General features: G+C 44.0%; 1 protein-coding gene across 12 annotated transcripts in view; it reads right to left on the bottom strand.

Moving 5' to 3' along the window:
* PKHD1 (PKHD1 ciliary IPT domain containing fibrocystin/polyductin) overlaps positions 1–17,537 on the bottom strand; it is a 409,604-nt gene that overhangs the window by 160,037 nt on the left and 232,030 nt on the right. For all 12 annotated transcript variants that reach the window (XR_012902469.2, XM_075923353.2, XM_075923339.2 and 9 more), the window contains 2 exons: positions 6,963–7,140; positions 6,289–6,484 (listed from right to left, as the gene is read on the bottom strand). Coding sequence is in view for 11 of the 12 variants with exons in the window: in XM_075923353.2 (XP_075779468.2) it covers positions 6,289–6,484; positions 6,963–7,140 (374 nt within the window). In the remaining variant the exon portion in view is untranslated. The remainder of the gene's footprint in view (positions 1–6,288; positions 6,485–6,962; positions 7,141–17,537) is intronic.

Raw genomic sequence — 17,537 nt, 5'->3', positions numbered from 1 at the left:
AATGAATATGAATGAAGCATCTTTGTTTTGCTTATACAGTGATTTTCAATATAAAGAACAATTCTTTAGACGCCTACTCTTCTCCTGCTGAGATCAATGAAAACCTCCTCTGGACTACAATGGATCAGGCTTTAGGTATTTGTAAGAAAGAATGACCAAAATAATAAAATTCCAGTTCTTAAGCTAATTAAACGGCAAACCTGGTTTGTTGCAGCACCAATACAATGCCAAGTCTTGACTCTGTGTAACTTTACACGTGGGTAATCCCATTAATTTCATCAAGACGTGGCCCATATGTTAAGTTCATTGGAAATTGGGTAAGTTCATGCCAAAATTTTTCAGTAATGTGTAATGTCAACAAGTGGACTCAGACCTGGGACCTTTGGGGCTAGTGCATAAGCCTCTACCCTAGGAGCTAAAAGTCAGCTGGCTCTCAGCTAAGACTATAGAGCAAGACTCATCAGTCTTGCTGTAAGTGGTCTCAATACCACTAGATGGGACACCACAACACACACAGATGATGTGTGGATTACAAAGGTTTGGGGCAAATTTTCAAATAAAAATGTTTCATTCAATAAGCTCATTTGTCTTCCCTTTGAAGGCCCTTCACAGCCTATCCCCACCCTACCTATCATCTCTTATTCACTTCAGAAAGCCAATCTTCACCTTCACTTCCCACTACATACATTTTCAAACAAGCTCCTTCCCACCTCTTCTCATGCTGCCCCTTAAGTTTGGGAGTTGCTCCCCTAATTATCTACTAAGCTACCTCATTATCCACTTTCCAATCTCTCCTTTAGCCTCTCTTTTGACACACTGCCTGCAAGAGTGCTAATAGTCAGTTTGGCTATGTCTACACAGCAGCCTTATTACAGAATAACTGACGTTGTTCCGAAATAACATAATCCGCGTCTACACTACAAGCAGTTGTTTCGACATAATGTCAAAATAACATCGAGCTAAAGGACTTGTTACTCTGACTCCTGTAATCCTCATTGTATGAGAAGCAAGCGAAGTTGGAGGAAGAGTGCTCTTTCTCGGACTTCCTGCTGTGTAGATAGCACCAAAAGCTGAAATAAGCTATTTCGACTTAAGCGATGCAATTGCATAGCTTATTTTGACTTTAGACCTGCTGTGTCGATGTGACCTTTGAGACCGCTATCTATTATGCTGACCAATACTGTCTCATTGCTCCTTGGTACTTCTTCATCTATTTATCCATCTGGTATTTATAGCTAAATGTAAGCTGTTTGGGGCCAGCGACTGTCGTTTTGTCATACGTGTGTGTGTACAGGGCCTCGATGGGATCCTAGTCCAAGACTTGGCTCCCAGACATTACCACAATGCAAATAATAATGAATTAGATTAAAGAGAAGGTCATAAAAATTGTAGAACAAGTGACAAATTGTTCCAGCTTGAACTCTTTGAAATTAAAACAACTTTGTAATTTCAAAATGTTTCACAACTCTGGGTTATAAAATAAACCGGGTGTTGGTTATTGATGTGGTGATACTTCCCAGAGACCCAGTCAGAGATCATACAAACATAATGAAAAGACAGTCCCTGTCCCAAAGTCCTGACAGTCCAAAAAATATATAATTACTGAAGATTTCTTAGAATACCTCACTTACAGATGCAATTGTCTGAGTTTGCCCCAGTATAACATTTATCTTCCCGGACTGTTACAGGAGCTTGCCATGCCACAGAGTGGTGATGTTACATCAAAACACAGTCAGGCTGCGAACCTGTGTTGCAGTATGTTAGCATTTCATAGGGCCAGACAGTGACTTCGGGACCCACATGTGTTCTCTGAGCATTTCTTTTGGGACACAAGCTGTCCTGGAGGAAAACAGCATCTTTCCTTATACGCCAAGACACATGGAAACCCTTGAAGCATGGTTACAGAGGTCTGAAGGCGAGTATCCCCCAAATTCCTTCAGAATAGGAGGCTGCCACTCTTTTCCCCCAGCGGAAAGGGGGACAATCTGCCCGTCAGCACTTGGTATTGAGAAGTTCTGGAGAGATGCTTTTTCAAAGGGCTGCATGGGAGTTAGTTAACAGGATTAATGTGCATAGGTAGCAGTCAGCACCTTGGTTAACAGGATCATTTCCTGTATCCTCCATGCATCAGAAACACGGGATCCTGTGGGTTCTACTTATCGTCCTTTATCATTATAATCCCTCCACATTATGCGTCGTCGTCATTGTTTGTTCCACGCTCTAATTTCCAAACAAGTAAAGCACCGGAGCAGCTTAACCACCTTGTTCCCATCCTTATATTTTCTCATCCTTTGTGTCAGGCAGCCTCATTCCCCGAAGACGAGAGCTTGCAGGATGCTGGTCAAATTCCATGACCGATCGGACAAGGGAGGCATAGAGAGCATCTGAGCTGAACATCAACAAGACCCAATGCTGGCAGAGGCAGATTCATTCAGCTGTTTAGCCTTTTTGAATAACAATATCTTCCCAGTGGTTGGGTCTTTTTTCTATTATTATTTATTTCCATTGGGGCTGAGCAAAGGGCTGTGTGAATTTAGGAGCCTGCCTCTGAATGAGCTGGCATCTGATCTGTATTTACTGACATTAATGTTAGATTTAATGCACTCCTGCCACTACCCAACAGTTTGTCCCAAAAAGCCTTTTAACTGGCACAAAGCGAGGGGGTCAAAAGTAAGTTGACCCCTGACAGAATGTACAATTATTAGAGAGAGGCAGTACATGAGCAGCTGCTGGAACCCCACCGGTACAGCAAAGTGCTTCCCAAAGTCAGAATATGAATAATACACTCAAGGTCTTCCCCCAGCTCTATGAGGGCCTGCTACTTTCTCCAGGAAGAATTATAGCCCTCCCTAGCAGCTGCAATAATTGTGTTCCTATTATCCTAGGGACCTCCTCCTGACCACCCCCTACAAGTGTCCATTGTTGAGATGGAGTCAAGTGATTATATGCTTTGGCTGATGCTGTTTGGGCCCAGCTGCCTAACTGCTGACACACGAGCACCAAGAGCACGGACTCGCGTCTGCAAGACGGGACTCTAACATACCAGACCTTTTACATAAGTCAAGCAGGAACAAATGATGCTTTATCAGCCCTTCTGACGGGGCAGCCCCCTCTTCCTTTGAAGTGGCGGCTGCTTATAGGCCCTTACAGCTTTTCCTCCTTAGCACAAGCAAACATCCTCCTTTTGATATGCTACATGCTCATTATCTCTGCCCCATTTAATGATTTTTGATTGAAGGGTGGCAGTTCAGTTGCCAAGAGAGTAGTTAAAGGGGCTTCACACAGTCAGGCCTACAAGAAAGGCTTTCCTTGTGCAGCAGCCTAAATTTGGAATTTCTTAACAGTGTGTTCTTGTTCTTAGCGGCCGATAAGGGCTGAGCGTGAAATTCTTAATTAAGCAGTAAATAGAGAGTAGGGTGTCAGCAGATGCAGCCTGTTGCCATGGAGACCAAGTCACATGAAGAAGAGAACTGAGACTAAACATAGGCCTCAGGCTTGGATGTGAGTGACAGCGGAAGAATCCTACAAAGCTTGTAAACTGGATTAATTAGTTGACTAATTATTTCATATAATGAAATGTAACAAAAATAAAAACAGCTCACAATGTGGAAGAGCAGAGCGTTCTGAGAGCTAAAACCAAAAGTGTCGTTCTCTATGTTTCAATTTCAGATTCATTTATTTTAAGTCTGAAGGGACCACGGTGGACTTTCTGGCTGACCTCCTGCATAGCTAAGAGCAGAGACTTTCACACAGTGGTTCCTGCATGGAGTCCAATAACCTGTGGTGGAGCTAGAGACTTGTTTCTGAGAAAAATCCAAACTCGGTCTAAAGACTTCAGGTGCTGGAGAAAGCACCAAACCCTCTGGTAGTTTGTTCCAATGAATGGCAATCTTCACTGTAAAAAATGTGTGGCTTATTTCCAGCTTGTGTAACTTTAACATCCAGTGATATGCACTGGAGTTTAGAAAAGCAATTAAATGGCTGCAAATCCATTAATTTCACTTGAGTTCAGATTTTCTTCCTCACCATAAAGTTAGGTTTTAAATGACAAATATTGTATTACTGATCTCCCGGTTATAATGTAAGTACAGTAGCCAAATGTTCTCAGCACGGATTATACATGTGAGATGAAGTTTCAGTTCATTTGCTTGTCAAATATGAGATCCTTTTCCCCTGTATTAAAAAACCCACATGCGGTAAATACAACACAACCAGACTGAAAACAAGACAAAAGGAGGAACAAAAATGTAACCCGTCTGTTTGAGACTGCTCCATGCTGAATGGTGCAGTATAGCTTATTATTGCTAGCATACGTCAGATCTATTTCTTCAAGGTCAATGTGCCAAGAAATGTGCCATGGTTTCTTAGCTCTCTCAGGCTTCCCTAGTTAAGGGGAAATTTTATGCAGGGTATCCCAAGTGTCCAACTGTTGACATCTGTAATCAGAGTAACAGGTCTTCAATGGGAAATTATCTTCAGGCTAGCATCTATCTATATGTGTCTCCCCCTTCCCCCGCATTTACTCTTATAGATTTAACCTCCGAAATCTGGCACTCTCTGGTCCAGCAACATCTGTGGTCCTGATATTGCTGGACCAGAGAACTCGTCTCAGAGCAGGGGCTGGCCAGGATCAGAAGCAAAGCTCCAGCTAGCAGTAGCAGGTCTGGCAGCTGGGAGCCCATGCTGGACTGGTGACCAGGAGCACAGGCTGGGCTGGTATGGCAGGGAGTGCAGCCGCGGCTGGAGCTGGTGGCAGAGTGGCCATCGGGATGGGGAGCACAGCCCCAGCCAGATCCAGGAGTGGAGCCCAGCGGTCAGGACTGGAAATAAATACCAGTGGACAGGGCTGGTGCTCTGGAAGGCCTGATGGCCAGGGGGGCAGCCTTGAGTTTCCCCGGTCTGGCAAACTCCTTAGTTTGGTACTGCTCAGGTCCTGAGGGTGCTGGACCAGGGAGTTACCTGTAGCAAATTGCAAAGAAGTAAATGGTTTTTGGTCTGTGATAGATATCTAGCACAACCTTTGGCAAGTCACTTAACTTCTCTAGGCCTTATTGCAATCAAATCAGAAATAGTTCAAGCCAATGAAATTATCTGAATGCCAAAATGTTCTAAGTATCAGAGGGGTAGCTGTGTTAGTCTGGATCTGCAAAAGCGATGAGGAGTCCTATGGCACCTTATAGACTAACAGATGTTCTAAGTGAGTCTGATTCAGGCCCTCTGTGTTTTAGCTTCACTAAGACTATGTCTACACTGCTGTGAAGCAAGTATTTGGGGAGTCAAGAGAATTTCTATTGCCTGAGTTGAAGCCTGCTCCAACGTGTTCTTTCTGATATTTTTAACTGTATAAACTGGATTAAAGCAAGTGCAAATATACCTATGGGAGCTCCAAGTTACTCCCCTTCATAGCTTATGTGTGAAATGGCAAGGATAAGAACTGCCTACCAAGAGTATGGTGAGATCTACGTGACTTTCAGTACTTGACATGGTTATCATGGCCCTAATCATTACGTCTCCTTTCACAACCAGAATTTAGCACCAGTGACTGATTTGCTGAAGAAAAGGATGAAGGAGGGAAAGTCCCAGGTTTTGAAGAGGTTGTCAATGCCAAATTGCAAAATTAGCAGGCAATGGGGATCAAAATACAGGAGTCAATAGACAGAATATTTAGAAAAGTCACATATATTCTCTTTAGAAAAATCAACATTTTCCAACTTATAGGCTTACAGAGCCACTGAGAGTTCACAATGTAAGAACCCATTCTTCATATGAGTAATCCTTAGTAAAAAAAAAAATCAAAACAAAAATCCCAGGACTTTCAGTAAGTGCAGAACTGGACTCACAGCCAACATCTAAGACATTTAAGGTGGGAGATCCTGGCTAGCCCCTGCTTTCAGACCGGCTCTCTGGTCCAGCAATATTTGGACCATATATGTTGCTGGACCAGACAGTGCCAGATTTCGGAGGTTAAACCTATAAGAGTAAATGCGAGGGGAAGACACATATAGATACATGCTAGCCTGAAGATATTGACAATAGACCCCAAAGCCTTTTCACCTCCAAAGCATGAGTTCAAATCCAGCCACTATCATATTGCTAAGACTCATGTTGATCCTCTTTTGCTGATAAGTGATTAAAGGTCCTGATCCTCCAAAGACTTCGGCATATTCATAACTTGTTATCTGAGTAGTCCTATTGACTTAAAGCTCTGTTCATGCCTAAGACTTTGTAGGGAATTGCCAGCACTGCTCATTTGCAGAAAGTTACATACATTACTTGCCTTACACTTACCTAAATAGGTTAGTTTGCCCAATTTGCTGTTGAAAAACCAGTCACAGCCCTTGTTATCATGGTGTGAAGGAAGTGACTGGAGTGGCTGACCAGGTCTTATCCCACAGGACACCATGACTTCAACATAGGATGGGAGATTCGCATGTTCCACCAGTAAGTAATTCCCAGCAATAAAGTTACTGAATGTAGCCGAGTACTAGATGGAGGGAAACATAATGAGCATGCATTTTCTGAAGTGCAATGCATTCTTTTGGTAAATGGTATCAGAAGCATAGAATGTTAAAGTCTCTGTATGATAGGCTGGAAGTGGATGCTATGTCAGATCTTCTGACTGCATTAAAATATAGGTAGAAATTATGAGTAATCAAAACCAACTTTCAGTGGTTTTTAAGTGGTACATGGGTCTTGTTCTGGCTCTATGCATTGGGGGTGAACATTCACCAGTAGTCCCCAGAACGCTCTTCCAGTTCAGAGCTATTTCATAAAGGTGCTAGAATATGTGATCTGAAGTCTATCTTGTGGTCTTTTATGTACATTCATTACTTTTCCTTCTCTGTTTTCCTATCCAGAAAAATGAGGAGGTTTCTCTTCCTTTGGAGAATGCTGTTCCTCCATTACAAATGACATTTTAATAAACAAACAAACAAACAAACAAAAATAATTAGCTATATTACCTGCAGTTGTTTGCTGACCAAATTGTTACCAAAAGTCAGAGTATAAGTCTCCTGATCCAAGAGCAGAGCCATCCAACCATGCAGGTTTGATAAAGTATCAGAGACGTAATGGACTGTGGTTGTCTTATTCTTACTGTCAGTCACCGTTAAATTATAAGGAAAGTCTGGAGCCTCTTTCCTGGGAAAAAAATACATTCCATCTGTGTTCAATGTAACATTTCATATTATTATTATTACATTTTATTTGTTTTACGGTAGCACATGGAGGCCCCATCTGGGATGGGGGTACATACCGTTGATACCTTAAATAGACAAGGAAGACAAAGGTGTGCAGAGGAAACAGAGATGAAGTGACTTTCCCAAGGTTCCATGGAAGATCTTTGGTAGAACCAGGGATAGAAGCCTTTGGTCTCCCAGTTGGCCTCCTGCTAGACCACATTTTCTGAATCAGGGAGAGGTAGGTCTTCCACATTCCAGTTACATGCCCTCACCAATTGTTTAGTGTAGGTCATGTTTCTCACTCTGTCATGATCTCATGGTGGGGTGGGGGGAGGTTTCCATGAAAAATTTCTAAAGGTCTGATATAAAATGAAAACAAATGTCCAAAACTTCAACATTTTTCACAATTCTTCTTTCCAGCAAGCCCCAAAGATTACTCAGTTGATTAATAGGCCTTCTGCACAGACCATTCCTACAGCCAGAACAAGAATATACCTGAATTGTGTGACATCTAGGATATTACCTCAGCTATTTTTCAGTCATCAGGACCTGATCCAAAGCCTGCTAATGTTAGCGGGATTTTTTCAATTGATTTCAATGGGTCCTCAGACGTACGGTCTGGAAACTCTGCATTCTATCCCTAGTTCTGTCACTTATCTTCTCCTTGTTTCAATTATTCCATCTCTAAAATGCACATACCTAATTCACAAAGCTGGCATGAAGCTTAATTTACTGGAATCTCTATCGCACTGTGAGATCGTCAGATGAAAAACACTATGGTCCATAAGTACAACACATGTTTTTCCACAGTGTTCACTTCTTGGGGGGTAGCAAATCTATGAATAATAATCTATAAAAAGGACATTAAGCAATAGGAAGCATAAGTCTTTCAGGCTCACAAGTATCTTTTTCAGCTGCTGCATAAAAGAGGAGATTTTAAAGCGAGCTTGTGACTCTCTCACTATTTGGTTAGTTCAACTCCTCATGAAACAGGTGATGATTTCAGGGAGCCATTTATCCAAACAAAATGTTTTTAAAAAGTACTTCTCTCATTTGCTATTTCTTGCCTAACGCCAGTCCAGTCCATCAAAAATTGTTCAACATCCTATAGTATTAATGACTACATTTGTGGGAGTGAGACCTGTTGTAATAAAGATGACTGAATTCTACTGCTACAAAGAATTAGACTGAAAGGCTACGTCTATACTGAAGGCTTTTTGTGCAAGAACTGTTTTGTGCAAGAGTTCTTGTGCAAAAGGTCTTGCATAAGAATGCAGCCGCACTGCCATGTGCTTTTGCACAAGAGCGTTCATGGCAGTGTGGATGCTCTCTTGCGCAAGAAAGCTCTGATGGCCATTTTAGCCATAGAGGTATCATGCCCAAGAAACTCCTGTTGCCCATCCACACTGCCTTCTTGTGCAAGAGCTCTTGCGCAGGAGGGCTTATTCCTCATGGGAAGAGGAATAACTTTTGCACAAGAAGCCCTCTTTTCTGACGTTTTACTGTAAATTTACTTGTGCAAGAACATACGTGCAGTGTAGACACTCTGCAAGTTTTTGCACAAGAACGGGTGTTCGTGCACAAAAAGCCTGCAGTGTAGACGTAGCCAAAAAGTATAGCTTGAATGATTAGATTCACCCATAGTGAGTACCCCAAAGTTCCTAAATAGCTTTCATCACAAGGCAGCACACTCTTCCCCTTACTGCCCCTCAAACGATAAAAACATATAGTGGCCATAATGGGTCATGCCAATGTTCCATCTGTCTCAGTATCCTGTCTTCCAACAGTGAGCAATGCTAGCTTCTTGAGAGGGAATTAACAGAATTAACAGAACAGGCAATCACTGAGTCACTTGTAACTTACTTTCTGTCAGTCACACTAGAAACATGCAGAGCATGCGGTTGCATCCCTGACCATCTTGACCAATGGCCACTGATGGACTTATCCTACATGGACTTACCTAGTTCTTTTTTGAAGCCTATTATAGTTTTGGCCTTCACACCATCTCTTAGGGTACGTCTACACTACAGCGCTAGTTCGAACTAACTTAGTTCGAATTAGTTAATTCGAACTAAGCTAGTTCGAACTAACGCATCTAGAACTAAAAACTAGTTCGAACTAGCGTTTTGCTAGTTCGAACTAGTAAGTCCACATTGAGTGGACTCTGAACAGGGCTTAAGGATGGCCGGAAGCAGTGCCGGCAGGGCATAAAAGGAGGACTTAGAGCATGGAGATGCTGTCTCAGGCTAGCCGAGGGCTGCGCTTAAAGGGTCCCGACCCCCACCCCAGACACACAGTTCTAAGGGGTGCCCCGCTTGCAAAGAAGTTCTGGCTTGGAGTGCCCTGAGTGCCCACACTGGGCACATCACACCACTCGGCCATCAGCCCGGCTGCACTTGCCGCAGGCTGCCATCTGGGGAGAGGGAGTAATTGGGGGGCTGCAGGAGAGCTTCCACCCCCAGAAGCCCGCAGAGCCAGCCCAGTCCTCCCCATCGGGGGCTCGTACCCCATTCCCCCCTCACCTCCTTCCACTTAACCTTCCCTAGCCCCTTTTCTTGATGTACAAAATAAAGGACAATTGTGGTCAAAAATGGAATCTGTCTTTATTGAAGAAAACTGGGGGAGACTGGGAAAAGGAGGTGGGAAAGGGGAAGAAAAAGGCTGGGAGAGGGGAGGGCAACTTACATGATCAGGGGTTGGGAACAGGTCTCAGATGAAGAGAGGCTACAGAGACTGGGACTTCTCAGCTTAGAAAAGAGGAGACGGAGGGGGGACAGGATAGAGGTCTCTAAAAGCAGGGGTTGGGTGGAGAGGGTGCATACAGAAAAGTTCTTCCTGAGTTCCCATCAAGAAGGACTAGAGGACACCAAAGGAAAGGACTGGGTAGCAGGCTTGAAACTAGTAAGAGAAAGTTGTTCTTCTTGAGAAAGCAAATAGTTAACCTGTGGAACTCCTTGCTGCAGGAGGCTGTGAAGGCTAGAACTAGAACAGAGTTTAAAGGGAAGTGAGATCAAGTCATGGAGGTTGGGTCCATGGAGTCCTATTAGCCAGAGGGTAGGAGTGGTGTCCCTGCCCAAAGTTTGTGGAAGGCTGGAGAGGGATGGCACGAGACAAATGGCTTGGTCATTGTCTTCGGTCCATCCCCTCCAGGGTCCCTAGGGTTGGCCGCTGTTGGCAGACAGGCTACTGGGCTAGATGGACCTTTGGTCTGACCCAGTACGGCCATTGTAAGCTCAGGGCTCAGTGTCGGGGGTCTCACTGGACCCCCTTGATTTTCATGCACACCTGGTCCTGGGTGGCCAGGCTGGCAGCTCTCCTGCCCTAGACGGCCACTTTCCTGTGCCTAGTGCGGAGATCGTGGACGAGGTCCACGATGTCCGCACTAGCCCAGGAAGGTGCCCGCCTCTTGCGGTCCAGGGCAAGCTCCCGGGAGCCGCCAGCCTGGTCCCGGCAAGAGGGGGTGGGCTGGGGGGCATCGGGTGGGTGGCTCTGTGCCGTGCCACATGCAGGGTCTGCTAGCTGGGTGCTGGCAGGCTTGCACCTGGCACGGGCACCGTAGCCAGCCCGTGCCCCTTTAAAGGGTCCGGGGCCGGGAGGGGGGCATAGAGTTTCCCTGGTGTTGGCCAGAGTGGCCACCAGGGAAACCTGGGGAGGGCTAGCCTCCCACTAGTTCGAACTAAAGGGCTACACAGCCCTTAGTTCGAACTAGCTAGTTCGAACTAGGCGTTAGTCCTCGTAAAATGAGGTTTACCTAGTTCGAACTAAGCGCTCCGCTAGTTCGATTCAAATTCGAACTAGCGGAGCGCTAGTGTAGCACCTATTAAAGTTAGTTCGAACTAACGTCCGTTAGTTCGAACTAACTTTGTAATGTAGACATACCCTTAGCAATGAGTTCCACAGGTTTACTGTGTGCCATGGGAAATAGTACTTCCTTTTGTTTGTTTTAAACATGCCATCTATTAATTTCATTGGGTGACCACTGGTTCTTGTGTTATGTGAAGGAGTAAATAATATTTCTTTATTCATCTTCTCTACTCCTGTCTTTTATAGACCTTTATCCCTTCTTAGTCATCTCCTTTCCAAGTTGAAAAGTCCCAGCCTTTTTAATCTTTCCTTGTATAGTGCCCTTTTCTGTACCCTTTCCAATTCGACTATATCTTATTTGAGATTTTTTTTTCTTACCAGAAATGCACCAGTATTCAAGGTGTGAGTATGCCATGGATTTACATACTGGAATTATGTTTTCTGTCTTATTATCTATCCTTTTCTTAATGGTGCCTAACAATCTGTTAGCTGTTTTGACTGCTGCTTCATGTTGAACAGATGTTTTCAGAAAACAGACCACAATGGCTCCACATTCTTTTTCTTGAGTGGTAACAGCTATTTTGCAGCCCATCAATTTGTATGTATACTTTGGATTATGTTTTCCAATGTACATTATTTTGCATTTATCAGCATTGAATGTTATGTGCCATTTTGTTGCCCACTCGCCCAGTTTTGTAAGATCCATTTGTAACTCTTTACTGTCTGCTTTGATCTTAACTGTGTTGAGTAATTTTGTATTGACTGCCAATTTTGCCACCTTCCCATGTACCTCATTTTCCAGATCATTTATGAATATGTTGAAGGGCCTGTTCTCAATGCAGACCCTGGAGAATACTGCTATTTACCGGTCTCCATTCTGAAAGCTGGCCACTTATTCCTACTCTTTGTTTTCAGGCTTTTATCCAGTAACTTATCCTGGAAATACACTTTCGGACATTTAGAAAAAAAATTTAACAGTTTAAACTGATCTCAGTCATTTTTGTTGGTCAAAATGACAGTTTCCTAACTGGAAATGTTATAGTGCACTTAAGTCTAGAGAATGTGTAGGAATTTAGAGGACTCTACTTTCAGGAAGTGCTTTCTGATAAAGTACAGTATATTCAGAAGAAGGAATAAACCCTGAGGCTACGACTAGACTGCAGGCTTCTTTCGGAAGAAGTTTTTCAGGAAGAGCTCTTCTGAAAAAACTTTTTCCAAAAGAGAGCATCCACTCTGCCAAAGTACATCAAAAATGTGATCTGCTTTTTTGAAAGAGAGCGTCCACACTGAATGGATGCTATCTCACAGTTAAGCTGTGATTACTATGAATGGAGTGACCACCAGGGCACCTGTGCTTTTTCCTCTTTCCTCTTCTTTTGAAAGAACTCCCTGTTCCCTGTCCACACACTCTTTTTTCTGAAAGAGCTCTTTCGGAAAAAGGCTTCTTCCTCATAGAAAATGGTTTACCAATGCTGGAAAAAAACCCTCTGTTCTTTCAATTTTTTTTCAAAAGAACACAATTGCAGTGTGGGCATAAGTGAAGGTTTTTTTTTAAAAAATGATTGATTTTCCAAAAAATCCTCTGTAGTGTAGACATAGTCTAAATGTTGCATTATCTTGGTTTTTTTGCAATATGTCAAACACAAACATGGTGTCTGAAGTGAATCATAAACATCTTAAAGTTATGAAATCAAAAACTAAAAGTATTGCCACAAAAAACGAACATACAAGAAAGAAAAATTATAATAATAATGGCAGACCAGATTCCTGTTCCTATTAGATTGATATAAAAGGGGATTTGTTTAGTCACTAAACATTCTTTGGATCACAATAGGACAACTATAACATTTCATTTTTATCCAGTCTCTTACATAGAAAATAAATGAAGTCATCTTACTAGCGGTATTGGGCAAAGGCTGGTACATGCTCCAATAGCAACTGGATATGTCAGCAGGAGATCCGGGCGACCCATATAAAATCCTACAAGTGCTCCCAAAAGTACTTTCAACACTTCCCCCAAAAAGGCTTACATAAAAGGTATGTTTTCAACAATCTGTGTGATTAAGGATGTGGAAACACAATAGATAGGTATATTGCCATACTGTGCAAAGTGGCTGACTCACTGGATTATCAAATTTTAAAAGATATATCTAATTTGTGGTAGATTAGTAATAGGGATGAAAAATGAAGACCATATAATAAGAATGCTCAGAGAGCCCATATTAACTCTATCCAGACCCAAAGACCTGTGTAAAGATAGTGAATACATTTCTATCCAAATTCAGAGAATAAATGTAGCAGGGACAATGGTAATATACCAAATAGCAAAGAGAAAAATATGAAAAACAAGAAAAATGTAGCAAAACATGTGCAAAAGCAAATATAGGTTGAACCTCCCAAATCTAGTACTTTCTGCTCTCGCAACATCTGGGGTCCAGCAAGGCCACAGTTGGTGCTGGACCAAAGAGCCCCAGGAAAGTGAGGCCTGTGGAGTCTGGGGTGGGCCAGCAGCAGCTAAGAAAGGGTAGCCCGGCATTAGCCAGGCCAGGCAGCATCTGAGAGCCTCCGCCCTGGCCGGGGAACCCCCAGTGACAGTGGGGTCAGACAACTGGAGAGCCCTTAGGAGCGGGGCTGCCAGTGACTGGGCGGTCATGGCCAAGAAACCCTGGATACTCCATGGTGGCAGTGAAGAGTCCCTAGAACTGCAACCAGGGAACCCTGGCAGTGGGGCCAGGTCGCAGCTGAGAGTCCCAGCCAGTGTTCCCTCTAAGCTGCATGGCAGCACAGCTCCACAGAGCCCTGAGCTTCTGACCAGGCAGTGCTGATTAATCATCTGTGAAGCTGTGCTGCCCCACAGCTTAGAGGGAACACTGGTCCCAGCCCCAGCAGGGGAAGCGGAACTGGCCTGGCGACCCCAGCCAGAAAACTCCATGAACCTACCTGTGGCAGTGGGGTCAGTGGTGGCCGGGCAGCCCTGGCCAGGAACTCGCTGGGGACAACGGAGCCAGACCACAGCAGGGGGGCAGGTGGCATCCAGGGCTGGGAAACCCCAAGGGACTACCGGAGGTACCAGGGCAAGCAGAGGCTGAGCGGGGTTGGTGGCAGCTGGGTGGCCCTGGCTAGGAACCCCCCAGTGGCAGTGGGTAGGGAGCCTTGGCTAGGCCAACGTTAGCGGGGCAGGAGCAGGGCGTGGGAACCCCAGTCTCAAGAGCCCCAGTAGGAGAGGAGCTGGCAGCAAGGCAGCCTGCAGGGGAGCACTGACCTCCCCTCGTCTGGCAAACTCCCTTGTCTGGGATGGCTCATGTCCCGACAGTGCCAGACCAGCAAGGTCCAACCTGTACAATAAAGAGAAAGCAAACAAAATGCAAAGGAAGACCTGTCAGTATTATGAAGAAAACAGGTGTGCAAAGCTCAGCCTAGCATCACATGCAAAGAAAAGGAAGCAACACACAAACAAACAGGAAACTGAATGCCAGACAGTGGGCTTCAGTGAATGGACTAGATTTCCTCAGCATCAGAGAAGAAAGTGAAAGAGAAGAAAGTGAAACTACCACCAAGCAAAGCTAAATTACAGCTATAGAATCATAGAATAATAGGACTGGAAGGGACCTCAAGAGGTCATCGAGTCCAGCCCCCCACCCTCAAGGCAGGACCAAGCTCCATCTACACCATCCCTGACAGATGTCTATCTAACCTGTTCTTAAATATCTCCAGAGAGGGAGATTCCACCACCTCCCTTGGCAATTTATTCCAATATTTGACCACCCTGACAGTTAGGAATTTTTTCCTAATGTCCAATCTAAACCTCCCCTGCTGCACTTTAAGCCCATTACTCCTATATGATGGCACAATCATAATACCACTAAGCCAGTGTAAAGATGCAAGTAGAATATAAAGAAAAAGTACACAGGGTGAATTTTCAGGATTTACAGACATCACACAAGCCAGGGCTTTCAACTAAAACAAGTGAATGCATGAAACAAGTGGCATTAACCTCTGGATAGATGACCTGCAGCAAATCTGCTAAAAGATTACCAACAGATTTTTGAAGGACTAGGATGTCTTCCAGGCATATTACACCTGGAAACTGATAAAACAATTTAGCCAGAACCTTGCAAAGGACCTGTTGCATTAATAGAAAAAAGGTAACAAGAGCAATAAAGCAAATGGGAAAAGATAGCAGCACTGTTTGAGTCACAGATCCCAAGAGTTACCAAAGCTGCTTGATTGCCCTTGAGATATCAGGCAAGCTGTGTATTTACCTGGACCTGAGTAATTTTGAAAAAGCGCTAAGCAGAGCTCACTACCACATGCCTACCAATGGAAGAAATATTTCCTGACTTAGCAAAAGCAAAAATATTCTGAGTTTGAACATGGCAGCCTTGACATAGCCTAGTCATCCAACCTATCTGCAGACTGTCCGGTGCTACAATCCTACACTGAGCCAATAGGGCAACCAGATAACATGATGCTGGTGAGACAAAGCTTGGGGCATCACTCCTAGGATCTCTATCTCAAGGCTACGTCTAGATTGCAGGAGTCTTTTGGAAGAAGCTTTTTTTGGACTATATCTTCCAAAAAAACTTCTTCCGAAAGAGCGCGTCCAAACTGAATGGACGCTTTCTCACATGTAAGCTGTGATCGTGATGGATGGAATGGCCACCAGGGCACCTGTGCTTTTTTCTCTTTCCTCTTCTTCTGAAAGAACTCCCTCTTCCCCGTTCATATGCGCCTTTTTGGGAAACAGCTCATTCGCAAAAAGTCTTCTTTCTCGTAGAAGAGGATTACCAACATTGGAAAAAAGCCCTCTGTTCTTTTGGTTTTCTTGCGGAAGAGCGCAATTATACTAGGGACGTTCCTCAAGGTTTTTTTGGAAAAATGGCTGTTTTGCCAACAAAACTCTGTAGTGTAGACATACCCCACTGGAACAAAGGAATATGCCCAAATTGAAAAGGAAAGTCTTGCATATGAAAAGTTCAAGGACTGAAAACCATTCTCATAGGAAGTGACCATAAGTCACTTGAGATCATATTTAAAAACACTGCAAGCAGCCCACAACACCATGACTATGTGTACACTGCAGGCTTCTTGCACAAGAACTTTTTGCACAAAAGTTCTTGGACAAGAGCACATCCACACTGCCATGTGCTTTTGCGCAAGAACATCCATGGCAGTGTGGATGCGCTCTTGTGCAAAAAAGCTCTGATGACCATTTTAGCCCTAGCCTTTTTGCGCAAGAGCTCTTGCACAAAAAGGCTTATTCCTCTGGAAATTTGCACAAAAAGGCTTATTCCTCTGGAAATTTCCACTACATGCATCTGACGAAGTGGGTCTTTGTCTACGAAAGCTTATGCTCCAACACTTCAGTTAGTCTATAAGGTGCCACAGGACTCCTCGCCGCTTTTGCAGATTCAGACTAACATGGCTACCCCTCTGATAAATGCAAGGTAGTCTCTTTTCCTCAAAAGAAAGTCTTGGGCTCACTCCAGCATCAAACCCCTTGCAAGATACATACCAGATTTGTACCCACTGCTTTCTCAATATCTGATCAATACAGGTTATCATACTTTGGGGGCTATACAAGATGCCTCTTTTAAAAAACGTTTAATTCTCCACTGATCTCCAGTTCATAGCAGAATGAATACTGTAATAACACTTTACATTGCTCAAAGACAAACTTTGCCTTGTACCCAAGCAGTGATTCTTTTCCTTCCTGACCCACCTCCGCCTCACAAATTCCTATTTTCTGGTAAGTTAGTTTACTGCTCCTGTTGTGTCCTATCTGGTGTGAAAGGCATGCACGGAATACAAGCTCTTTCCCCTCACTCCCTTAGCGTCTGGGGAACGGGATGAAAAGCAAGCCACATTACGGAGCACATGGCGGCTGTCTCCTCCCCCCAAAATGGCGCCATTGGCTTTGAGAAGCAGTCGTCCAGGCAGGAAAATGTTGTGACACTTTGTTTTTGCAGGTATGCTTTGATAAGTGCAAGGACCTTTGAAAAGACTCTTAGGCTATGTCTAGACTGCAGGCTTCTTTCGAAAGGTGCTCTTTCGAAAGCATCTTTCGAAAGAGCATCTTTCGAAAGATCGCGTCTAGACTGCAGGCGGATCTTTCGAAAGAAAAATCCGCTTTTTCGAAAGAGAGCACCCAGCGAGTCTGGATGCTCTCTTTCGAAGATGGCCTCTTTACATTGAAGAATACCTTCCTTCGAAAGAGGAACTTTCGAAGGAAGGCGTTCTTCCTCGTGAAACAAGGTTTACCACCATCGAAAGAAAAGCCGCGTTCTTTCGAAATAATTTCGAAAGAACGCGGCTTGAGTCTGAACGCAGGGGAAGTTTTTTCGGGAAAAGGCTACTTTTCCCGAAAAAACCCCTGAGTCTGGACACAGCCTTAGAGCTGTAGAAAGGCCAAAAGGGAGTACTTTGTATTGGTAGAGTTGTATACCTAAAATGAATAGGAGAAAACATCTGTGAAATATGTGGAAATATGAAAATATGCATCTTGCAAGTCGAGGGTTTAAAACCAATCACCCTGTTCCAACACCGGTATAA

The sequence above is a fragment of the Pelodiscus sinensis genome, chromosome 3 (genome assembly GCF_052426305.1).
Source record: "Pelodiscus sinensis isolate ZL-2025 chromosome 3, ASM5242630v1, whole genome shotgun sequence".
Lineage (NCBI taxonomy): Eukaryota > Metazoa > Chordata > Testudines > Trionychidae > Pelodiscus > Pelodiscus sinensis.
This window is presented reverse-complemented; position numbering and strand designations above follow the sequence as displayed.